The sequence below is a fragment of the Girardinichthys multiradiatus genome, chromosome 3, assembly GCF_021462225.1.
Source record: "Girardinichthys multiradiatus isolate DD_20200921_A chromosome 3, DD_fGirMul_XY1, whole genome shotgun sequence".
Lineage (NCBI taxonomy): Eukaryota > Metazoa > Chordata > Actinopteri > Cyprinodontiformes > Goodeidae > Girardinichthys > Girardinichthys multiradiatus.
The window spans coordinates 11,564,137-11,589,204 of NC_061796.1; the positions used below are offsets into that span (position 1 = coordinate 11,564,137).

At 40.6% G+C, this 25,068-nt stretch overlaps 1 protein-coding gene across 5 annotated transcripts in view; it reads left to right on the top strand.

The window, feature by feature from the left end:
- Positions 1–25,068, top strand: part of triob (trio Rho guanine nucleotide exchange factor b) — a 140,058-nt gene that overhangs the window by 108,884 nt on the left and 6,106 nt on the right. For 2 of the 5 annotated variants that reach the window (XM_047360309.1, XM_047360311.1), the window contains 20 exons: positions 2,103–2,355; positions 14,248–14,534; positions 14,628–14,798; positions 16,518–16,613; positions 16,949–17,097; positions 18,254–18,320; positions 18,406–18,509; positions 18,683–18,752; positions 18,841–18,930; positions 19,012–19,104; positions 19,188–19,238; positions 19,370–19,447; positions 19,693–19,884; positions 19,983–20,160; positions 21,327–22,189; positions 22,989–23,245; positions 24,354–24,483; positions 24,576–24,603; positions 24,686–24,848; positions 24,933–25,054. In XM_047360309.1, the coding sequence (XP_047216265.1) occupies positions 2,103–2,355; positions 14,248–14,534; positions 14,628–14,798; positions 16,518–16,613; positions 16,949–17,097; positions 18,254–18,320; positions 18,406–18,509; positions 18,683–18,752; positions 18,841–18,930; positions 19,012–19,104; positions 19,188–19,238; positions 19,370–19,447; positions 19,693–19,884; positions 19,983–20,160; positions 21,327–22,189; positions 22,989–23,245; positions 24,354–24,483; positions 24,576–24,603; positions 24,686–24,848; positions 24,933–25,054 (3,442 nt within the window). Of the gene's footprint in view, positions 1–2,102; positions 2,356–14,247; positions 14,535–14,627; positions 14,799–16,517; positions 16,614–16,948; positions 17,098–18,253; positions 18,321–18,405; positions 18,510–18,682; positions 18,753–18,840; positions 18,931–19,011; positions 19,105–19,187; positions 19,239–19,369; positions 19,448–19,692; positions 19,885–19,982; positions 20,161–21,326; positions 22,190–22,988; positions 23,246–24,353; positions 24,484–24,575; positions 24,604–24,685; positions 24,849–24,932; positions 25,055–25,068 lie in introns of those variants that run through there. The other 3 variants (XM_047360310.1, XM_047360312.1, XM_047360313.1) reach the window with 3 other exon arrangements.

Consider the following 25,068-nt stretch of genomic DNA (forward strand, 5'->3'; position numbering starts at 1 on the left):
TATGATAAGGTTTTCTAGAGAGGGGCGCTTTTCTGTGATTACAAGAATATTCTCTGAGATATCAGAGACCACATTACTGGTACCAATCATAACTTCTGTGTTTTTCTTGTTGCAGAAGTTTTTAATCCCATCCACAGCTGTGTTGCCCACTATTAGGGTTCTTGGTCCGGTAGGGCGCTTTTTCTCTGGCAATTTAGGAGAAGACTGTTTAGAATGAAGGTTGTTCTCAAACCTTTTATTGATCTCAGAAGATGGATCATTTTCCTGGTTTTCATTCTGTAGTGGAGCAAATCTGCTTTGGAGGAGAATTCCATTATTTCCAGCTGTCTCAATCCTATCAGTTGTTGTGACAGCAGCTTGCTGTCGAAGTCTCCTTTTCCCAAGGGAAACGGGGCATTTTTCTGTAATTCTGGCCATTCTAATTTATTTAATTGCTGAGATCTTCCAGGGAGTCGTCCACCTTGATTTTTTGGGCATGGGCCTACAACATGCCAGGGGGGTCTGCTGGTAGGTTTATTTTCAGTGATCTGATTGCCGGCTGAGTCGTTGAGCTGGCTGTCACTGTTTGTGATCCCAGGCAGAATTGAATCATCGTTGTACCCCGTATTCACCTCCACATTCACTTCTAGCTGATGGAGTTTCATCTCCAAAACTGCCAGTTTCTGTAAAGGTTTGTCGAAGTCCTCTGTGGTGAAGGGAGGCATTTTGTGCTGATTAGCTGGCATCAATTTGTCCTTCTTTCGAGTTCGATTATAAAAACATCAAAATCCTTTAAAAAAATTAAGAAATAATAATAATCCTTGGGAGTCGCTGGTGAGAGGTTGTTTTAGTCCAATATTTCCGTCATTTTGGCTAAGGGATAAAAAGTTAGGAGTAAAAGAATGCTTAGGAGAAAAGCGTCTGAGCAGGCAGAAAGGCGGAGACTTGCTTCCATTTAGCTAGTCTGCAATATTTATTGCTTGTACTCTTATCACTTTACAATGCTGCTTGAGTACCTTTGCAATGATATTTTTAATTAAACGTAACCAGATGAGATATTACAAAAAAATCGTTACAGCAAAGTCATAGTTATCTGCATAAAATCTTCAGTAAAATATCTTTGTACAGCATCTCTAATTATGATAAAAATTGTTTAAATCTGTGTTATGTCTGAATTTGAAATGTATCTCATATGATCAAGCTTGGAGTATAGAAATATTAGATTGTCCTGTGCTCTGGTAATCAGTTTTATACCTGTGCACATGAAGTATTAAAATATATTCCTATTTAGTATGTTGATCCTAAATACAATTTCCACCAACTTCCTGCAGACATGCTAGTACTTAAAAAATGAATACAAACTTTTAGAAATGCATTGATCAGGATTTTGTGGCAGATTTCTATTCTTTATGTTTTCAAAATAGGTTTTGCCTTCCTGCTGGGAGCAGTCCTCGATTATATATATTAGGAGAAAGACAACATCAAGTCGTGTGAGAGAACTGTCAACATAAAACACAGTTTTACTAGTGTTTTAAAATGAAGACAAGAAGATGTACAGAGTTGACATTTTAAACTTCTTGATTTCATATTGGAGATTAGGAAGATTAGCGAACTTGCATCACATTTTACTATTAGCGCCTCGTGTGTATTCCTTAGGAGAATGTTATCCCTTACTTTAACTGTGGGCTTTTTAAAAGATAATTTTTTTCCCCATATCCAGCTTATTTCATGACAGACTAAGGCTGAAAGGATAAAAAAGAAAAATGTTTCTGTTCCCAGTTCAGCCTTCCTGTTTCCTACTGAAGGTCGCGCTCTCTTGAATCCCGAGTGAACCATAAACATGTCTCAACATTTTATTAGCTTAGCACATCGCTGTCTGCTCTGGTTTGATTTTGAAAATCTCGCCGATGCTAAATATTGCTTCATCACTCTATTACTGTCTACAAAGAGTGTTATAGTGCCACCTACGGTACTTATGTGCTCTGGGATCAACAAAAGATCCGAGTTTTGAGTTTATGGGTGGTTGAAAAAGGTCAGGGCTAAAAATCAGCAGATTCCAGTCACCACTCTATTTCTTTGTACATGAAATATTAATCAGTGATAATTAGTTTCTTCCATTGCAGCTCTCTGGTGGCTGTGAACTGACCGTGGTGATCCATGACTTTATGGCCAGTAACGGCGGCAGCAATGGTGAGCTTACCGTACGCCGAGGCCAGACTGTGGAGGTTCTGGAGCGACTCCATGACAAACCAGACTGGTGCTTGGTCAGGACCACAGACCGCTCTCCTGCTCAGGAGGGAATCGTACCATGCTCCATCCTCTGCATTGCTCACTCCCGGTCCTCCATGGAAATGGAAGGGCTATTTAACCACAAAGGTAGGACCAGAGCATCTTCTGAATTGCCTGAATTCTTGAAGCTTAAGTGGAATGAAAACTATTTAATCATACTGAGATATATCTGACAAAGTAATTATTATTTAAGGCAACATTTTCTTACATTTTGCTTTTTTCTGTCATGTAATGTGATAATGAAAATCTGAACTTCTAGTCAAACAGGTGCATATCACAATCATGCACACATGAACACAGGAAACCTAACAGGATGTGTTCTTTATTTGCAACATATCACAGTTGACCTGCAGGACCTCTGTTTCTTATTAAGTAGCTTCTTAGGGAAACACAAACATGAAATTCCAAGTGTTGCTATGCAACTGTGAGGAACATGTCTGAAGCGCAGCTCTTATAATTGTCTTTAAGACATTTCATGACTTCCTCTCAACAGATACCTACTTTATTATTACCTTTGGAAGCCCTCTCCTTGGCTCAAACATGAAACAGCATGCTTCTCCAGCATAACAAACACTAAGCATAGGTGTCCTTGTGTTGTGAAATGCTGGAGGATATAATGTCAGAAAATGTATCAGTCATGATGATAAGCTGTTCCCATGCTTGTTGTGATGTTAAATGCCTTTTATGTTTGTGCTCTAGATCATTTAGACATAATGGTCTGAATACTGTTTTAATGTCTTATGTTTCTTCCACTTGGTCATCAGGGACAGCTCAGTTTCAGCTTTTTTGTGGGTCAATAATATCATACAGTGCCTTCTGCTTTCTTGCAGTGTTTTGTTGAGACTAGAAAGCCCTTCAGCATCATATATTAGTGATAAGCATGGTTAGCGTTGCTAAAACATCAGTCTCCATGTGTTTTCCCAAGAGAATATACCTTAATTCTGCGATTCTCAGAAGGTTGCTCACATTTCTAAATTCAGCAAGCTCTTTAACAAAGGTCGAACGTTCAAAAGAATAAAGCGGAACAACTTTGATGTACGTCATTCAGCCTTCCTGTTATCTCTCTCTCTCTCACAGTCTGAATGAACTGCAGAGATGTTGTGACATTGACATGATGCAGAAAATACATTTTCCCTTTAAATGTCTTCACACATTTCTGTGAAACCTCAGATATTATCTTAAGCACCTCACTGATACGAAAACAGCTAACTGAGTCTTATTCCCTCAGTAACGGTGTCTACAGCAGAGTGTTATTTTTAGCTTGACCTTGTAGGGCTTCTGCTCACTGGCTTATTTCTTGGTGCATCTCTAGTTTCTACTATTGCATACTTGCTTGTACCGCTCGTTTTAGATATTGGCCTGTTTTCTTGTCAACTAAACACTTGAAATCATATGCTAATAGACTGATGAAGTTAAACCAAAAAAATGACCCTGTTTTAATATAAGTTGGTCGGAGTTACAGACTGCTGCCCTGTCTTCTGATTCAGCCTTTTGGTTTTATAAATCTGGATGAGTGGATGAAAGCTCTACTGTTTTTTTCTATGGAGATAAAGCATATAAATATTTGGCTTAATGCCTCCTTATAGTCTGTACAAGAAAAGGTTTGGTGTTGGCTGAATGATTTACTACAAAGGTCCAGCACAAAATAGGGAAATATTTCCCAACTGCTTAATGAACACTTTCAACTCCAGCTGTTATGTTCCTTTGTCCTGTCATGTTTTTATTTCCTTGTTTTGTTCTTCATGTGGCCAGAGGGAGTAATGAAAAGGGGGCTCTCACTGCAGGGGTTGTTCTACTAAAAAATATATCTGTGTAGGAGGTGGACAAAAAGGAGAAAACATCTTTGCGATTTTCACTCCCATTTTCTTAATGATCAGCCATGGAGTTTTTTTTTTTGTTGTTTTCTTTTTTTTGCCCAAAGGTTGTGGAAAATATGACTGTTCAGGGAATCAGAGTCCAGGAATGTCAAGGAATCTTTCTCTTTTCATCCTTTCTGTCACATCAAGTTTTTACAAAATAGGGAGGTTCCCACACAGAGGAATCAGTCCGCAGAGCAGTTGGTGTTTTTCTCTGATACTCCTGAGTTTTTTTGAGAAATAGTTGCTGACAAACATACATGTTATGTATATTGTCCATCTTGTAACGTGGAAGTTGCATGTTGATCAAGTTTTTGACTCTCAGTGCAGCTTAGATTAAATAAAAACAGAAGCATCTACTTAAAACATAACTATAAATGAATACCAGTTTTTTGCATGCCTGTCAATACAGGCGAGAGTTTGTTTAGAGCCCAGGGAGAGATGCATACTCTCATTTAGAGCTATACTTAGACATCTTTGTGTATCTCACCACCATATTTTCTGGTGAGCCCTTTTTCTGTTCACTTCAGATGGATTTCATAACCGAGTCTATATTTATTCTAAGCATACTGCACAACTTGTATGCATCCTAATGCCTGTAAAATATGCACCCGCCCCCACAACCTGTGTGGGCGCTTCTACAAAGGGTAATACGGTAGATGAGCTGCATGTTTCCAGACGTCCCTTTGAAACAGGAGATATCCTTACAGCAGCCCACTCGCTAGGGAGGGTGGGAGGAAAAGGAGATACAAAGAAAGGGAGAGGAAAGCATCCTACACTATAATGCAGCATTTGACTTCTTCTTTCTCCTCACACTGGACTTCACCCTTTTTCTCTGTGGAATATCACCAACTTTTATTTAATTGCAAGACCTTTCCAAAGTTGTTCGGAAGCTGTTGGAATTTATTTTTGAAAAAACAGCTTTCATGCGTGTGGAAATGCTTTAACAGAATAAGTCGGAAATCCAGAGGCTTAATATTCAGCGAACATGGCCCGTGGGATCGAGTCCTTAGTGTCTTTGAGCCCGTTTTTCTCTATGGATTTATCAGGGGAAGACCCCTCAGACAGCTGCAAGTTCTGGCTGCTGGATCTGGGTAGGTGTTTCCATCATGCATGACGCACAAGGAAGAAACTCTGATTTTAGAATGTAAATGTCAAACTTTTTATTACAGCTCTCATTTGAATTGGTGTGGTATATAAAGATGATGCTTAAAATCCTGCTTGTTTATAAGAATAGATGCTTCTTCTTGTCCAACATGTAGGCTACAGGAAAATATGAGTCAGAAATGTGTCATTAAAATGTATCTTTTTTACTTCAAGAGTTTTACATTTTTGATAAAAGCCTCAATGCACATGAAGCAGCAAGTTTTTGTTTCTTAAATCTACTAGTTTTCTGTTGAGTAATATTAAAGTTCACCTGTGGATTAGGTTGAGGCATTATGGCACTGCAAGTAATTTAGATGATGCATCATGTGATGTGAGTTTAAATCTGCTGCAATCTCTATCACTAGATTATATTTTTCAGTGTGTGTGTGTGTGTGTGTGTGTGTGTGTGTGTGTGTGTGTGTGTGTGTGGCTTTGCACAGATGGGCTGTGGATCTTACTGTAAACCTTAGCAAAGAAGAAAGATATAGGAGCAGAAAGAGAATGAGGCTTTCGCAATGTAGTTCTTTCTCAAGTGCTTCACAGATGTCTAATGTGTACAGCGAATGAAAACAAAATTCCTCTTATTTAGCCAGTTCTGACTGATTCCAGGCTCCATAAATGCTGCCGTGGGAAGCCCTTTCTAGCTTATTCCACGTTTACAGATAAGCATGTCAAGTCTCCCAACACTTTCCCACGTGTTGTGCCTCTGCCCCTGAAGGCAGGTCCTTAACCACAGGTCTTCCGTCCATGTGCCTCTGCATCACTTCTCCTGGGGAAGATAAGACCCCTCCAAAAAATACTCTTCTATCGAGACCTCTGGAATCCAATGCATGCTTCTGTGGAGCTGCTCAGACTTTTCTAATCTGCAGTTGTATGTCCGACCCCCACATGAATGCTGTACACCCCCATTCCTATTCTGAGTCACTCAAACACACACACACATGCAAACATTGTAAATCTGCATAGGTCTTTGCAGTGGCATATGGTGCCCTGCAGAAGGATTCATATCTCTTGAACTTGTTCTAATTTTGTCTCATTACAAGCACAAACCCGTTTTTATTTAATTAAGATTTTATGGGATAAACCAGCACAACGTTGTCCATAATTGCAACAGGGGAGGAAAATGGTACATATTTTCCATGTAACAATAAATTAAAATTTAGAAATACAAATCTGAGAAGTGTGCCATGAATATGTAGACAGCCAACCTGAATCTAACCTTCCAGGACTGCCCAGTATTTAACGCCATTCATCTTTCCAAAAACTCTGGCCAGGTTCCCTGCCCCTGCTGAAGGAAAGGATTCCCAAAGCATGATACTGCCACCACCATGTTTTACTTGGAAGGATTTCAGATATCATTCTGCATGTAGGCCAAAATGTTCAATTTTGGACTCATCTGACCAGAGCATCTTCTCCCACATGTTTGCTGTGTCTCCTAAATTACTTTTGGCAAAGTGCAAACAGGACTTTTTCTAGCTTTCTTTCAACAGTTATTTTCTACCTGCCACTCTCCAGTTAAGGCCAGCTCTGTTGAGTACACAAATTCTCCACTCTGAGCTGTGGATCTCTTTGGTTCTTCTTGAGTCAACATGGGTATCTACGCTGCTTCTTTGAGTAAGGCTCGCCTTGTCAGGATAGTAAGTTTAGGTTTAGCTGCCATACTCTGTTCAGTTTGGGGTGATGAATTGAACAGTTCACTGGGACATGTTGAAATATTGTTTTGTTGCCTAACCCTGTTTTGAGCTAAGTTGTAGACAGACTTGATGATGGTTTTAATAAAGTTTTGATATCTTCTGATAATACAGTATGTACTGTTGCATGTGTATACACATATGCACATTCTCTAGGTACACATTGTTTGCCCTGCTACTGCTTAGTGCAGATGTACATGGGCAGTGCTGTTGCTAAAGCCGTTCCAGTCACGTAATCAGTTTGATGCTCAAATGAGTTTGTTGATTAAATAACCAGGAAGCAAACCAGACAAGCACAGCACCTCCCTAATGGAAACGGCAGGATATTATTAGAAGATTAAAAGGTGTATTAGAACATTTTGTAAAGCAAGTGTCCCAACTTCAGTCCTCAAGAGCTACTATGCACCCCTTCACCAAAACATCTGAATGAAATTAATGGCTCATCACCATTCCTCTGCAGAGCTGAATGACTGAATACTGATTCAGGTGTATTGGAGAAAGGATGTATCGAAAGTTTGCAGAAAGGTAGCTTTCAAGGACTGGATTTGGGCATCCCTGTTGTAAAGCCAGCTTCAGTAAAACAAGATATTTGTTGATAGGCTCAAAATATTGTCCTTCGGTTTTTTGAGAAAACATACCTTGAGTTTTGTTTTTCGTTTTTCACATGGAGGGCTAGAAGGGAGTAGGATTTGAGGTGAAACTGCAAGATGCGGATATATTTTGTGTCTCAGGTGGTACGGAGGATGTTGAACCGAAGCGTGAAGCTGCTAGTTTGCCTGTTGATCCATGTTCCAGTTGGTCACCACAAGAAGGTTACAGTGAATAAAAGCCACTGAAATAACATTACAACAAAAGCTTGGCTGATCTGATCCTGAAGAAAATGGTGACCTCATCAAGTTGGCTACCACCCCCCTGCATTGAGAAAAGAAGTAATTTAAGGCCGCTTGCACATTTTGTAAGGGTGCCTTGGGATGTCTTCCAAGGGAGAAAGTCTTACCATGTTTCACTGTCGGGAGAATGTTGGACAGACCTAGACAGATTTGCTGCAGAGATTATACCTTTTGGCTGTCCTGGACACAGCTGTGAGTGCTGGAAGAGTTTTTTTTGGACAGGGACTTAAGAGGGTTCCCCCAAATTGGGGCAGCACCAACTGTCCTTGAGATGTCTCCACGCTGAAAGAGACCATGCAGGACAAAGGGCTACCATTATGCCGTCTCTATGTGTCTGAAGAGTTACTACACTCCAAGGGGGAATGTGTCAAGGCTGCTGACCCCATGTTCTACCCATTTACATCCTTGTTAGAGCACACGCCTCACTCAGAGCTCATAAATGCTAAAAAATGCTTGCTTAGTTGATGCTTCAACATTTTAAACATGTGGCTTGAGTTATTGATTTCTATGCTCTTTTACTCTTTGTCAGTAAGCAGAACTATACTTGGAGCTGAACAAAGGCCTTCCTATGATTAATTATTTAGTGTATTAAACATCTAGAACTAAAACATAGTTAGGGCTGCATGGTGGCGCAGTTGGTAGCACTGTTGCCTTGCAGCAAGAAGGTCCTGGGTCCGATTCCCAGCCGAGGGTCTTTCTGCATGGAGTTTGCATGTTCTCCCCGTGCATGCGTGGGTTCTCACCGGGTACTCCAGCTTCTTCCCACAGTCCAAAGACATGCCTGTTAGGTTAACTGGTCTCTCTAAATTGCCCTTAGGTGTATGAATGAGTGTGCGTGGTTGTTTGTGTGTTGCCCTGCGATGGACTGGCGACCTGTCCAGGGTGTACCCTGCCTCTCGCCCATAGACTGCTGGAGATAGGCACCAGCTTCCCCGCGACCCACTATGGAATAAGTGGTAGAAAATGACTGACTGACTAAAATATAGTTATTGGTCCAGCACTCCTCTCCTGCAATTCTATGCCATTTAAACCTTTCCTTGCAGTCTCTATGCTCAGTAACACATGTGAAATGTACTTGTTAACTGTGCAGTTATATGTTCCCTTGTGACCCCAGCATGTCTGCAGGAAACACGGTCTGTTTGTTTTAGATGAGAGGCCTGACTGATGTTTACTCCCTCTGGTTTGTACTCTTGAAAAGCATTTTGAGTTATATAACTGTGTTTTCTAAATAGAGTTTAGGCTGGTTATCGGTTATTGGTACCAAGGACTTAAAAGGTTACAGTTTCAAAAGAAGAAACATCTTCCAAGTTATCCTTCCTATGCTTTCAAGTCCTATTAGTGGGAAGCCAGAGGAAGTTTCAGTTTGCCTGAAGTTTTCTCCAGCAGCATGGACCAAATAGTAAGACAGAACTCCCCCAGCCCAACACATTGCTGTGCGTTGCCGGTCAGCTGGCTGAAAGAGGATTTCCACACTTTCCTATTGTGTTCCACACAAGATGCATGTTTTTTAAGCAGCTGTCTGTAGGCATGGCCAGAGAGACTCATTAACCAGCTAATTTGGCCAGTCTTGCTTTATAAAGAGTCAAATGGCAAACAGGTGTAAGCTGTGCAATAACAAGGATGTTTACCGGAAAGTTTATTCTAAATGTAGTGTGTGTGTTTTAGATCTATGCCTCATAATCAAAATAACGTTAAAGGAATATGTAATATTATTTTAGCAGCACTAGGAATATTATTACTTTTATGTTTTAAAGATAAAAACAATTAGAACATGTTAGAAATTTCACTTTTACCTTTTTCACAAATACTGTCAAACTCTGGTATTTTAAGGTTATCATATAGTGAGATTTTCATACCTGGCCATGCCTGCTGTGTACAAACGAAAAAAAAAGATAAAACAGAGTGTAGTGTTTTTTTGCTTATTAAAATAAAACATTCAATAAGAGATTATTCTCTTTTGAATGTAAGCGCAAGCTAAGTCCTGCTAAAAAATACCCAACAACAAGATTTGGAACCTGAGGAGATTTGAGTGTCGCAAGATTCAACTTGCTCACCAGTTTGTTGCCTCCTTTGTTCATGACAGTAACGGGTCTGGACACTGAGAAAACCAGATTAGTGAACACACATGCTTTCAACAAATCCCCCCTTTTGCACCACATGCAGCATTTATTTCCCCACATGCTTTTGGATTTTGTTATAATAACAAGCCACACTCTCCACCTCCCTTTTAGACAGCAGAATACATACACATGGTTTGATTAGTCATAGGACAGTTTTCCACCTCTCCAACAGAGTGTTAAAGGTGTTAACATTTTAACGGTGCAGTTTGTTTTATCACCAGAGTACTATCCCAAGTTTAGGAGTTGTTTGATCAGCCTGCGACACATGTTTGCAGAACAGAGTAGTGATCAGTAGATAACAACTAACCTGCATTTGGGCGTCATTTGCTCTGCATAAGAGATGTAACTGTACACAGCAGATGTTTTGGTATAAATGATGATCTGAGTATTCAATTTGCTCTAGCAGTTTAAAAAAGTATCATAGCAGAAGATAAAATAAAAAATCCAAAATGAGTAAGTGATGAAGACCAGCTATTGCTGACAGTTATCACATCTAGAATAACTCTGGGACTGGATGAGTAACATGCTAAAAAGTCTTTCTGTTTTGTTTTATTTCATGTTCTGACTACAAAGAATTAATCTAAACTCTTCCTCACAGCGAAGAGAAGGTATTGGAACCATTGTTTGGTCATGGGCTGGTACAGTGCCTTGCGAAAGTACTCGGCCCCCTTGAACTTTTCAACCTCTTGCCACATTTCAGGCTTCAAACATAAAGATATAAAATTCTAATTTTTTGTGAAGAATCAACAACAAGTGGGACACAATCGTGAAGTGGAATGAAATTTATTGGATGTGTCAAACTTTTTTCACAAATAAAAAACTGAAAAGTGGGGCGTGCAATATTATTCGGCCCCTTTACTTTCAGTGCAGCAAACTCACTCCAGACGTTCAGTGAGGATCTCTGAATGATCCAATGTTGTCCCAAATGACTGATGATGATAAATAGAATCCACCTGTGTGTAATCAAGTCTCCGTATAAATGCACCTGCTCTGTGATAGTCTCAGGGTTCTGTTCAAAGCGCAGAGAGCATCATGAAGACCAAGGAACACACCAGGCAGGTCCGAGATACTGTTGTGGAGACTTTTAAAGCTGGATTTGGATACAAAAAGATTTCCCAAGCTTTAAACATCCCAAGGAGCACTGTGCAAGCAATCATATTGAAATGGAAGGAGTATCAGACCACTGCAAATCTACCAAGACCTGGCCGTCCCTCTAAACTTTCATCTCGAACAAGGAGAAGACTGATCAGAGATGCAGCCAAGAGGCCCATGATCACTCTGGATGAACTGCAGAGATCTACAGCTGAGGTGGGAGAGTCTGTCCATAGGACAACAATCAGTCATACGCTGCACAAATCTGGCCTTTATGGAAGAGTGGCAAGAAGAAAGCCATTTCTCAAAGATATCCATAAAAAGTCTCGTTTAAAGTTTGCCACAAGCCACCTGGGAGACACACCAAACATGTGGAAGAAGGTGCTCTGGTCAGATGAAACCAAAATCAAACTGTTTGGCCACAATGCAAAACGATATGTTTGGTGTAAAAGCAACACAGCTCATCACCCTGAACACACCATCCCCACTGTCAAACATGGTGGTGGCAGCATCATGGTTTGGGCCTGCTTTTCATCAGCAGGGACAGGGAAGATGGTCAAAATTGATGGGAAGATGGATGGGACCAAATACAGGACCATTCTGGAAGAAAACCTGTTGGAGTCTGCAAGAGACCTGAGACTGGGATGGAGATTTATCTTCCAACAAGACAATGATCCAAAACATAAAGCCAAATCTACAATGGAATGGTTCACAAATAAACGTATCCAGGTGTTGGAATGGCCTAGTTAAAGTCCAGACCTGAATCCAATCGAGAATCTGGGGAAAGAGCTGAAGACTGCTGTTCACGAACGCTCTCCATCCAACCTCACTGAGCTCCAGCTGTTTTGCAAGGAAGAATGGGCAAGAATTTCAGTCTCTGGATGTGCAAAACTGATAGAGACAAACCCCAAGAGACTTGCAGATGTAATTGCAGCAAAGGGTGGCACTACAAAGTATTAACGCAAGGGGGCTGAATAATATTGCACACCCCACTTTTCAGTTTTTTATTTGTTAAAAAAGTTTGACACATCCAATACATTTCATTCCACTTCACGATTGTGTCCCACTTGTTGATTCTTCACAAAAAATTAGAATTTTATATCTTTATGTTTGAAGCTTGAAATGTGGCAAGAGGTTGAAAAGTTCAAGGGGGGTGAATACTTTCGCAAGGCACTGTACATAACTGCCCTAAAATCTAATAATATAATGCTGCATCAGTTTGCCTTCAAGCAAGACAAACAGACCTTCTATACTTTATTGTCATCCTGAAATAGATTGCTTGGGTAGAGAGCAGATATTTGAGGCAGTAAAACATTTACTGGAAAGTGGAGTGTTGTTTTTTTCTGGGTAAAAATAATTTCAATGTGGAAAAAAGCTACCAAAAAAAAATCAGCATTTTATTGTGTACAGTGATGACAAATCGATCATATAATCTTAAACTGTGGTTAATCAACTCCCATGTTGGCGGCTCATATTTTCTATCGATAATGAATTTGTTTCACTGATTCATCTCAGAGGAGCTGGTTTTAATGGTTTCTTTACAATTCCTGAAGTCTTAGTAATTCAGTGCACCACAACACATGCTTCCTATAAACAAAGAGCAGTAAAAGTCTTCCAGAGGCTGAACCACTGGCATGCACGTTTATATGCAGAGCAGTCGAATTTTCTCAGGCTGTGTGAGAACAGACAGAATCTCCACACACCTGCCATTGATAAGTGTTGCTCAACTGAGTCACATGATTTAATGTTCAGCAGCTGTATCTGTTTAAACCATGAAACAGCTAAATGATAGTGATGCCAAAGGCTCTCAAACTGTGAGATCTTTAATCACATTTTCACGTGGTTTCCAATAACATACATACTTTTGTCCTGTGTAAGACCTTGAACAGATAGTTTTCAAAATGAGAGAAGGATTAGTTCCTGAAAAACAAAAGGTAAAGATCATAGATGGATGAAACAGAAAGAACATAACTTTAAATTACTCAGACAAAGACAGAAGCGTCCCTTTATCCTGTTTTATTTCCTAATCATTCCATTGCTCTTTGATGAAGAGTTTTCCTCCTACAGATTCCCCAAGGAGCGTCATCACTGTGTGGAGGTGGCTTGCCTGCCTACTGAACGATAGGCACACAAAATACAAACTAATCTCACTCTTGTGTTGACCTCTCTTCCATTTTCACAGAAACCTCATGATGTCAGTTACCTAAACTTCCTTATTTTTCAAGTGAGAAGTATTTGACAAAAAATAGCAGTTTAAAAAAAATCTTCCTGCATCTCAGGTTTTTGTGGTGAACTATTAGAAAGTGGTAATTACCTGGATTAGTTTTCTATTGCCCCTAAAATAACAGACAAAATCAATCGTGTGTGTTCTTGCATTTTCTCCTTTTTTGTGGGTTGCAGGTACTGATCAGAATACTATGGTTCATTTCAAGTCTACTACTGATTGTTGTTAAGAGTTGTAACATAAAAAGTCAAAGTGCTTTGTGTCAGAAAGCATTGGCCATAAATCAAGTTTTCACTGAGTAAAAATGATCATCAAGGTGATCTTTTTACTTGGGCTTTACCATCTTTTATTAGCAACAAGCAATGTTAGCAAGGCTAGCATTGCTAAAACAGTACTCTTTATGTGTATCCATCAAACAATGGAGAACTTACTTTGACTTCCACATCGAATATGTTCCATCACAGAGGGTGAAAGCTCAAAAAAGCTGCAAAAGTACACCTTAACTGTATTCTGTTCAGCCTTCCTGTTATCTGCCTAAAGGTTTGCTCTCTCTATCTTGCACAACTTGAATGAAGGCAGACATGTCTTGACAGAAATACCTTCAAACCTTATAAAAAGTTTGTTATATCTCTGGACTCCCTCTGAGTTGCTTTTAAACACCCAACTGATACTAAGAACAGTTCATGTTGAGTCTCTTTCACGTCTAACAGCAACAGCAATAAATTCAAAGAGCGTTGGGGTCAGTGCAACCTAGTAGCGCTTAGTATGATGCGTATGATGCAAAGATCGGATGTTCATGTTTTCAGCTGTTCACATATCAGGGATGATAAATCTGAAAATCATCCAATTCCGATCACCAGTGCGTTGCTCTTTGCATTGCTAGTGTTATTAGTTGATATGATCCAGCCTGTGACCCCATTATTTCTTCTTTCAACCTCCACCACCCCCCTCCCCATTTAGACACATTGTCTGTATCCAGTAATGACGCCTTGCAGCCTGGGTCCAGTCACACCCTCGGACCCCACAGCTCACCTGGCCCCAGACGTCCCGGTAACACCTTAAGAAAGTGGCTTACAAGCCCAGTGCGACGACTGAGCTCCGGGAAAGCTGATGGGCACGTTAAGAAGCTCGCCCACAAGCATAAGAAGAACCGTGATGGCACGAGAAAGAACATGGACACAATACCTGGCTCGCAGAAGGACTCTGATGACAGCGCCGCCACGCCACAAGATGAAACCTTGGAGGAGGTAAGAACAGATGGTGTAAAACTGTTGATGGACCTCGCAGAATATGGCAACTCCCTTTTGATTGTCTGCCACTTTTTAATTATTTCTCTCCAGCGGATGCGTAATGAAGGGCTAAGCAGTGGTACTCTGTCCAAGTCTTCCTCATCAGGTATGCAGAGCTGTGGCGAGGAGGAAGGAGAAGAGGGAGCCGACGCTGTCCCTCTACCACCACCTATGGCAATCCAGCAGCATAGTTTACTGCAGCCTGACTCTCAGGATGATAAGGTGGGTTATTTAGCTTATTTCTTTCAATTTTATGTATTATTTCACACGTTGTAGGAGAACATAATAACAAATAAAAGAACAAAAAAGCAGGTTTTATGTGTTTTTTCACTTTGATTTAATTGGGCTCCACTTTATTTTTGTATTTTGTCATACTGCAGAATTGCAGAACTGCTAAAATGTTTTCATGAGTAGGAAGACAGTTGTTTAGAGGAAATAAGATAAACAGATGCGGTGAAACAGTGCTGTATGGAAAAGTATTTGTTTGCTTACAGAGTTCCACTGTTTTTGCTTCCTAGTCAAACTTAAATGTTTGAAATGCTGTCCAAACCTATGTGGCTCTATGTGAAAAAGTAATCGCCCCCCTTTAAAGTCATGAATTAACTGCAATCAAGCAGATTGTTTGGACAGCTGAGTTAAATTTGTCTAGCCATACCCAAGCCTGATTACTCCCCCACCTCTAAGATCATGAAATCACTTAAATAAAACCTATCAACATTAAGTAGGCATGAAGCAAAAGACTTGAAAATGTAGAACATTACGCCCAATAAGACGAAATTCAAAAGCAGATGAAAAAGGCCTTCCTCAAATTTACCAAAAAACAACTTAATGATTCTCAAGGCTTTAAAGGAAAATGTTCTGTGGACCGAGAAGAGAAAATGGGAAATCTTTAAGGGCTCTGAGCCATCCATCCATCCATGGATGGATGGATGGATGGATGGATGGATGGATGGATGGATGGATGGATGGATGGATGGATGGATGGATGGATGGATGGATGGATGGATTTGTAGAATTGTCTCACAACTAACCCTAAATTTTGCTCTAACAACATTTTCTCTTTTTCCTCTTATTTTCTTAATGGCTGCATGTTCGCTCCTTCAGCATTATGTTGATTTCTGTTCAGCCTCCCTCCTGTCCCAGTTTCCACATCTCTCCATGTAATTACACTTAATAGTTTCTGTCTCCTTCTTTATTTAGCTGCCTTTTTTTCCTTTCTCCTTCTAAGTGTCTCTCCTTTGGAATGCAACTGTTTTATTGTTGCTAATTGACGATACTCCATTTAATTGTGTCTGCAGACATAAGGTATTACTGAGAGTAAATGGTTATGTCCAAACAATCCATTTTTTAATTATCCCCGTTTCCATTTTGCTCCAAGCCAAGCTGTGTAGCAGAGACAAAATGTCCAATGGAGTATTAAGCAACACTGCTTGCTGTAAATGAGTTGTCTGACCAATCACAGCATGTGCGCTTATTTAAGAGCACTTTGCTCCCTAAACTTGCCCCTGACCTATACCCACCTAATGATCCTTTTTCCCCGAGACCAGCCTGTGATTGGCTCCAGCTTGGCCTTTAAGTAATCATGTCATTAGGAACAAATCACTCGCAACCAGTTCTTTTGTGGAAATGTGGAATATCGAGGTCCAAACACAAGAATGGTGAGCCTGATCACAGCGTTCACCGTGATGATCATTGAGAATGAACAAATGCATGCAAAAATGAATAGATGGCAAATTTATTTTGATTTGAAGAAGCATACTTTTTTATTTAAAAGGGTCCTGTTTTCAAAAAGCAAAAAAGTTTCAGCAGGCAGCCCAAACGTTTCCCACCCTCTAGATTACTTCTCTATGCACTGTAGCATGTGAAATTTTATACCAACCATGATTTATATATTTACTTTTAATCATTTATTTTGTTCCTTCTACTTGCTCTGCCTTTCAGTCTGCGTCTCGCCTGTCAGTTCGCCCCAGCAGTTCGGAGACACCGAGTGCTGCGGAGCTGGTCAGTGCCATCGAGGAGCTAGTGAAGAGCAAGATGGTGAGTCCGAAGTCGTCAACAACACCCACAAGTACTTGTAAATCTGGCACACATGTACACAAAACAATTCTGAGAGATGTGCACGCAAGAACACACTTTTGTTTCTGGTGTTGGTGACAGAGAAGGGCATCCGAGCCTACTTGTCATCTGTCAGAACTCTGACTAACTGTGCCAGCTGTCCTCTATTCCAACCAATGGGCACTAATCCCTAAGACACTCATGGCCACTGTCCTACTTCCAGCACATCCTACAGTTTGATAAAAAACAAGTTAAAACATGTCACTGATGCTTTGTCTCTCCTTGTTTCTTCATTTTGTCTTTCTGTTTTTCCGCAGTCCCTGGAGGACCGTCCAAGTTCTCTGTCAGTGGAGCAAGGCGACAGCAGCTCACCTTCTCTCAACCCCTCTGATAACTCGCTGCTTTCTTCCTCCTCCCCCATCGACGAGGTGGACGAGCGCAAAACCAGCTTCCTCAAGAGGAGACAGTGAGTTACAGGCTTTATGTCTCGTTAGCGCTTGAATCAGTTCAATAATATTTGTCTATATTTGCATGTTTACAACATAAGATGGAATCTGGGCAGTGCCTTGTAAAGGTATTCATACCTTCTTGATCTTTTCATTTTCATCATGTTATAACCAATAAATGTAATTTAATGTAACGTTTTCTTTTTCTAAATGCAATACACCAACAGAAAGTAATACATGATTGAGACGTCAAAGGAAGAAGATATATGGTTCCAAGTTTTTTTTTTTTCTTAATAATTTAAAAAAGGTAGTGTGACTCAATCTTCTTGTACCTTTACTCTGATACTCACTTCCCTTCAAAAATTTATTAATTAGTAATTAATGTCCACATGTATATAATTTAATCTCAGTGTAAATGCAGCTAATCTGTGAAGGCCTCTGAGGTTTGTGAACAACATCATGAAGTTTGAACCTGATAAATCAGGGATAACGGTGTGGAGTGGTTTAAAGCAGGTTTATGTCACGAACTTAAGCAGCACTGTATACCACAACTGCAAATGTACCAAAAACATGACTCTCCAAAGAGAGGATTAATCAGAGAAATAGCTAAGAGGCTCACGTTAACTCTGTAGGAGCTGCAGGGTCAATGGCTGAGGTGAGACATTCTTTTAAAAGGGTAAGCAGTAATGTACTCCACAGTTCTTTCCTTTATGGAAGAATGACAATAAGAGACCCATATTTTAAAGAAAGCCGGACAAAGTTTGTTTGCATTTGGCCGCTAGACATGTATTGGACACATGTCAAAGATTTTGGCCGACATGGAAAATGCTGTGTTTAGTTGAAAACTAACCCCGCACATTACTCTGAAGATACTATCCCCATGCTAAAGCATGGTGGGGATAGAATCATGCTGTGACAGCTTCTTTAGCAGAGACACCGAAGCTGATCAGAGTGGATGAAATTATAAATTGAGCTAAAAGAAGGGCTGTCTAGGGAAAAAAGAATTGAAGTTTTCAGCTTTGCATATAAAATAGCAAAAAAATACATTGAATTTTGTGGTTGTGTTGTGACAAAATTTAAAAACATTTGTACATTGTCGACTCCCGTATATGAGGCATTATTGATGTTCTTACTTTTGTTTTTAAACAGAGACATTTTTACTTTTCTCTTGCTCAGTTATGTGCTTCTGGAGTTGGTGGAGACTGAGAGAGACTATGTCCGAGACCTGGGATCTGTAGTGGAGGTAAAACCATAAAAAGCAACAGTCATAGTTGATTGATCAATGTTTCCTGTGGGTTTTATAGATGCGTTTGCCTTTCTACCCACAGGGCTACATGAGCAGGATGAAAGAGGAAGGAGTTCCGGATGACATGAAAGGGAAAGATAAGATCGTCTTTGGAAACATCCATCAGATCTACGACTGGCACAAAGAGTACGTGGACGACCTTTTTCAGTTAACACAAGTCAAAGAAAATGCTTTTAAAGCTGTGTTTTTGCTACGGCATGAGACCTTATGCAACAAAATAAAATAAAACACAAAACAACTGCCAATATCATGCATCTTGTTGGAGAAAATCGATAGTTTTGTTCTTTATACATTTGCAGTTTTTTCCTGGGAGAGCTTGAAAAGTGTTTGGAGGATCCGGAACGGCTAGCTCCTTTATTTGTCAAACAGGTTTGAGAAAAGTGCTTTAGTTTTCCATGAACAATTGTTAAATTTTACATAGAAACAAAACCAGATTTTGCTTTTTCTCCAATTCTAGGAGCGGAGGCTGCACATGTACATCGTGTACTGTCAGAACAAACCTAAATCTGAGCACATCGTGTCAGAGTATATTGACACTTACTTTGAGGTAAGATTGTTCATGAACTATCTGTAGCACAATCATCTCATGATTGTTCCATTAGTGTAACATATTTATTTCTTTACCCAGGACCTTAAGCAGCGATTGGGTCACAGATTACAGATCACAGACCTGCTAATCAAACCAGTTCAACGCATTATGAAATACCAGCTACTACTGAAGGTACTCCAAATAACTCTTGATTTTACTAATGCATATTTAAACAGCACAAATTGCATCACTCTATATGTGTCTTTGCCCAAAAGGATCTTCACAAAGTTTCTAAGAAGGCAGGAGTGGATTCAACAGAGCTGGAGGTACAAAAACAGATGATAATGCCTCTTCTGTCAGTAATTCTGTTCTTAACTAAGTAACAATTCCAGGCATTTTCTTCATGTCTTCAATACAAGAGCTTTGTCCAAAAGTGTGTTGTCTTCCGATGTTTTAGAAAGCTGTAGAAGTGATGTGTGTGGTCCCAAAGCGCTGCAATGACATGATGAATGTTGGACGCCTTCAGGGTTTCGATGTAAGTCTGCTCCTAATGAGCTCAGAGTTTACTACAAGTAATAATATAAAGATAAAAGTTTACCTCATATGAAATTATTTCAAGTTTGTTCACGACCACTAGGTGTCAGTGTGCAACCATTTTATGTCAGAAATAAATGTTACATAAAGCAGTTTTTTGTTTCTAAGCTTAGCTATGCTTGACAAAAAAGGCCTGTCTAAAACTTTTTTCTGATTCTGTGGGTTTTTTTGTCCCTTTTCGGTCAGGGTAAAATTGTAGCTCAGGGCAGACTGCTCCTGCAGGACACCTTCATGGTCTCAGACCAAGATGGAGGCCTCTTGTCCAGAATGAAAGAGAGGCGAGTGTTTTTGTTTGAGCAGATAGTTATATTCAGTGAGCCTCTAGACAAAAAAAAGGGCTTCTCTACTCCAGGCTACCTCTTCAAGAATAGCATCAAGGTGAGTACAGCTCAATAAAATCACAAAGAGCTACAGAAAGACCACTTTTTTTTATATCCCAGGATAACCTAAAGGGATTTTGCACTTTTTCCCTTCAGGTGAGCTGCTTGGGTCTGGAGGAAAATTCAGACGACCCCTGCAAGTTTACGTTGATCTCCAGATCATCCAGTGGTAACCTAGAAAGGTTCACTCTCCATTCCACAAGCCCTGGAGTCGGTCAAGCCTGGGTCCACCAGATCAGCCAGATTCTGGAGAACCAGCGCAATTTCCTCAATGGTAAAACATTTTTCCGATTCCTGTGCAAAAAAACTTCAACCGCAGTGCCTACTAATGTAGTGCCTGGCACTATAACTTTGTGTGTTTTATTGTGATGTCATTAAAAATACATGGTTTTATTCGTGGTTTAAAAATCTGGAAAATGTGTTGTGAATTCCAGACAGGTCAGGGAGAGTTATGGAGAGGTTTAAAGCAGGGGTAGCGTTAAAAAAACATCCCAAGTTTTGAACATCTCAACTGTGAACCTACCAAGATATGATCATCCACCAGACTGACAGGCTGGGCAAGGAGAACATTAATTGGAGAACAGGCCAAGAGGATCATGGTGACTCTGGAGGAGCTGCAGAGATCACTATTTGTAGCACACTCAACAAATCTGGCCTTTATGGACGAGCAGCAAAAAGCAAGCCATTGTTGAAAGACAAACATGAGAATTCCCATATGCATTTTGCCACAAGCAGGAATTGTGAAAGAAGGTTCTCTTGTCAGATGAAACCAAATGTGATATTTTGGCCTGCACATCACCTTAAACACACCATTCCCTTGATCAACAATGGTGGTGGCAGCATCATGCTGTGGGGACCAGGCAAGGAAAGCTGGTCAGGGTTGATGGGAAGTTGGAAGGAGACAAATACGGGGAAAGGAGAAAGCTAACATTTTGCTGCAAAAGATTTGACACCAGGGCAGAGGTTCACCATCCAAAGGGATAAGGACCTAAACATTCAGCAGAGGAATGTTTAGATTAAAGCATTTGTTTTAAATTGGCCCAGTCAAACTCTAATCCTAGCTCCAATTGAGAATTCGCGTTTGAACTATTTTACCAAGAACAATTGGCAAACATTTCAGATAAATATGCTGAGCTGTTACACGCATACCCCAAGTTACATCCAGCCATAATTTCAGTAAAAGGTGGTTCCACAGAGTATTAACTCAGGGGGACTGAAAACAAGTGCACCCCACACTTTTTAGAAAGGTGTTGATAATACTTTTCAATGCCATGTATCCTTTTTCTTCCTCTTTCCGATTATGCAATACTTTGTGTTGTTCTGCCACATAATATTTCAATAAAATAGCTTGAAATGTGAAGTTGTGAAAAAATGCACAAAAATTCAAAATACACTTAATGACATGAGAAAAATCTAGTTGTTTTTTTTTTTGCTCCACAGCTTTAACGTCACCCATAGAATACCAGAGGAACCATGTGGGTGGTGGAGGACCCCCCAGCAGTAACAGCAGCAGTACAGGAGGTAGCAGCACCAACAGCACCTCTAGCATGGGGGGAGGAGGAGGAGGAGGAGGTGGTGGTGGTGGCTCTGGAGGATCAGGGGGTAACTCTTCCTCCCTATGCGGCCCTCGCTCCCGACCGTCTCGCATCCCACAGCCATCCTCCCGACTCCCCCAACCTGTTCATCACCACCATCCCCCTGGCCCCGAGGGGCCAGACAGATCAGCAGGTATGTGGTCTCCCTGCCACCCGCCCCTTCCCTCTTACCCCTATTCAGACAGCCCTACTAATGGAGAGCTGTTGGCCTCTGAGGTCTTTACTTTGAAGAGGCTGGACAGTTCTCAAGGGAATAACTTTAATAATAGTAACAGGCCATCAGATAATATGGATGGGGTTCTAAAACAGACTTTTGGGGGCTATGAGGAGAACCAGACACATCAAAAAACTGCAGTGCCGCAGATGCCAGTGGCTCCTCTGAGTTTTTCTCTCAGAAGCCCTCGAGTCGGGACAGTTTCCCCGCTTATTTCCCCTCAGACCCCTGGAGGAGGAAAGGAACCATTCATCCCCTCAAGCCCAGCACATAAAGGGAACTCTTTCTGGGCTGTGGTTCCCCCAATGCCTCCTTCTCCTGCCAGCAGACCCGGTTCCTTCTCCTTCCCCAATGACAATAGTTGTGGAGGGGACTCCTTGGGAAGAGGAATGGCGTCTTTTCACCGCACCTCCAGCCACAGTAAGGAAACAGACAGAATGAGCACCTGCTCCTCCACCAGTGAGCAGTCCGTAACATCCACCCAGAGTAATGGGGTAAGACATCAAGACAGGGACACGACTCTAGGGAGCCATTGAGCTCCTCACTAGTCACTAACCACTTTCTAACTGACTGACTGGCTGTCAACCAGCCACCCTGCTGCAGACTCTGAGAATGGCTTCTACATGCAACATCTTCAACTCCTGAAACGCTGATCGGAGATTAACAGCTACCAGCGTGCACTAACTTCACTGACAGTGTTAGTGGAGAATATCTGGCCTCTCCATGAGTTTACTAACAGATCCGACTCACAGAGCACTCGTCATATCTGCTTTGTGAGACACTCTTTCTGTATTTGCTTTTTAACTGTGACTTTCAGACACTAACCAGATGGTGTAAAGCAACGCTGTCTCTTTCTTCTGTGTGAATAACCGCAAGTGATAACTAATGATCTCACTGATCAGGGAGCTGTCGGACAGTCCGTCTGCAACAACCGTTTCTCTCATCGTCTCTTCTAAAAATCCATTTTATTGCTGTAGTTTCATTCTTTTAGTGGGACATCAGTTTTGCATTTTAGCATCTCTCACCTGAGGATCATCACTTCTGTGTCACAACTTGTCGAACTTCACTTTGAATGATAACATTCATACAATTGCAAGATTTTACAAAGGGATTTTGCAATGCTTTTATAGCTGCATGCATTAAACAAACTGTTTCCATCAATAAATCGCACAATTGATGACGTATTGACCAACCTTCCTTTCAAGAATGTCTATTTTTTTTTCCTTTTTTACATTAGTGAGTGCATTATTGCGCCCTGTTCCATTCCTTAAGTTTTACAATCCTCTTCTCCAGCAGAGTGAAAGCAGTAGCAGCAGCAGCAGTGTGTCCACCATGTTGGTGACCCAGGACTACGTGGCTGTAAAGGAGGATGAGATCAGTGTAGTGCAGGGTGAGGTGGTCCAAATGCTCGCCAGCAACCAGCAGAACATGTTCTTGGTGTACCGAGCCGCCAACGAACACTCCCCTGCGGCTGAGGGCTGGATCCCTGGCTATGTGTTAGGACATACCTCATCCTCCACCACACCCGAGCTCCCTGAAGCAACCATCAAGTAAGAGCTTTTTTAATGTTTGATCAGAGAAAAAATGAGCTGCTGCTCATCATAAACAGTATGTGACATGTACCTGATGAAAGATACACTGATCAAAATTCTGTCTTGGACCTGTTCATGTATGATTTTAGATCATTTTGATTTCATTTAAAAGCTATAATATAAGAGGATAAAGAAACAGATTTTTAAATAAAGTTTTCTAGCTTTCCCACTTTAGTAGTCTTTAATACTTGAATAGTATTATATATATATAAATATATATATATATATATATATATATATATATATATATATATATATATATATAGATAGATAGATAGATAGATATAGATAGATAGATATATATCTAGGCCAGCATCAATGTCAAATGGCAGTAACTTTAAAACAGGATTTTGCTAAAATTGTAAAATAAGGACAAAGAGTTGACACTTCAGACATCAGGGTTGGTGCAACTACTATAACAATGTGCCTTTTTAGAGAATGAAAACCCTTACCTTAACTCTGAGATTTCCAAAAGGCTGCCAAATATTTCCAAATCTGTCATTTTTAATGAAAGACAAGATGTTGAAATACATCAAGACAAAACACAGGAACTTTGATGTATTCCATTAAGCCCTCCTGTTATCTGCTTGAAGTTTGACTCTCTAGCAGTCTGAATAAAGTCATAGAAAATACAGCTTACTTTTAAATGGCTTCTTACATCTCTTTGCAACTCTTTGCTTCCTCTGATTCAGTGTTGCCAACTTAGTGACCTTGTCACTATATTTGGCAACTGTTTTTTTTTAAAGTGACTAGGAACAAATCAGTCAACTTTTTCTGATATTACTGAAGACTTTTATTGACTGCTTACTTGAAAGACTATATCCTATATATTTTAAAGAGGAAGTATTGGTAATAATGCTTCTTTTTAAAAATCTTACTGAAATTAAATAATAGCTAACTTTGAGTCTTCTTTTTCATTTTTGATTTCCAACCCAATGAAGCTATAAATCAGACAATTCTGTTGAACAACTCATTTCCTGGTGTAACGCTACATGTTACAGCCTTTTAGGCAAACGCCGTTTAAAATCTTTAAAACCAAAACCTGTTCTTTCCTTCTTTGGGGTAGAAAATCACTGTCATGGCACACAGCGCTGCGTATTCGTCGAAAGTCTGAAAAAAGAGATAAAGAGGGTAGAAAATTGGAGAACGACTATCGCAAGTCCCAGGACAGCCTGGCAAACAAGGTCTCTGTCAAGGTAGGAACTGGAAGGGGTTTTATTGTGCTCAAATCGATTCACTCTCTGCCACTCTCTTTAATTGTAACTTGATCTGTCTCCTTTCACTTCAGCTTTTGAATCCCAACTTCATCTATGATGGTAAGCTGATTTCATTCAAGCAGTTAATGCATTTATGACGAAGGTGAAATAAAATACAAGAATCTGCTCTGTTTTTATCCAGTTCCCCCAGAGTTTCTCATCCCTCTCAGCGACGCGTCATGTGAGAGTGGCGACAATGTCACCTTGAGGTGTAAGGTGTGTGGTCGACCCCGCGCCACTGTTTCATGGCGTGGACCTGACAATAGCATTCTAAGCAACAATGGACGCCACAGCATCGCTTACAGGTACAAGCTTGTCTCAAACCAGTATGTTCTAATGTCTTTATCTTACCTCATGCTTTGCTACCCTTTCCCTCTGGACCATTGCAGTGAGACAGGAGAGGCATCCTTGCGTGTTTTGGATGTGTCTCTTGAGGACAGCGGTGTCTACACATGTGTGGCTACGAACGTAACAGGCACCGTTACCTCCTCCGCCAGCCTTACAGTGTCAGGTGAGACTCACATC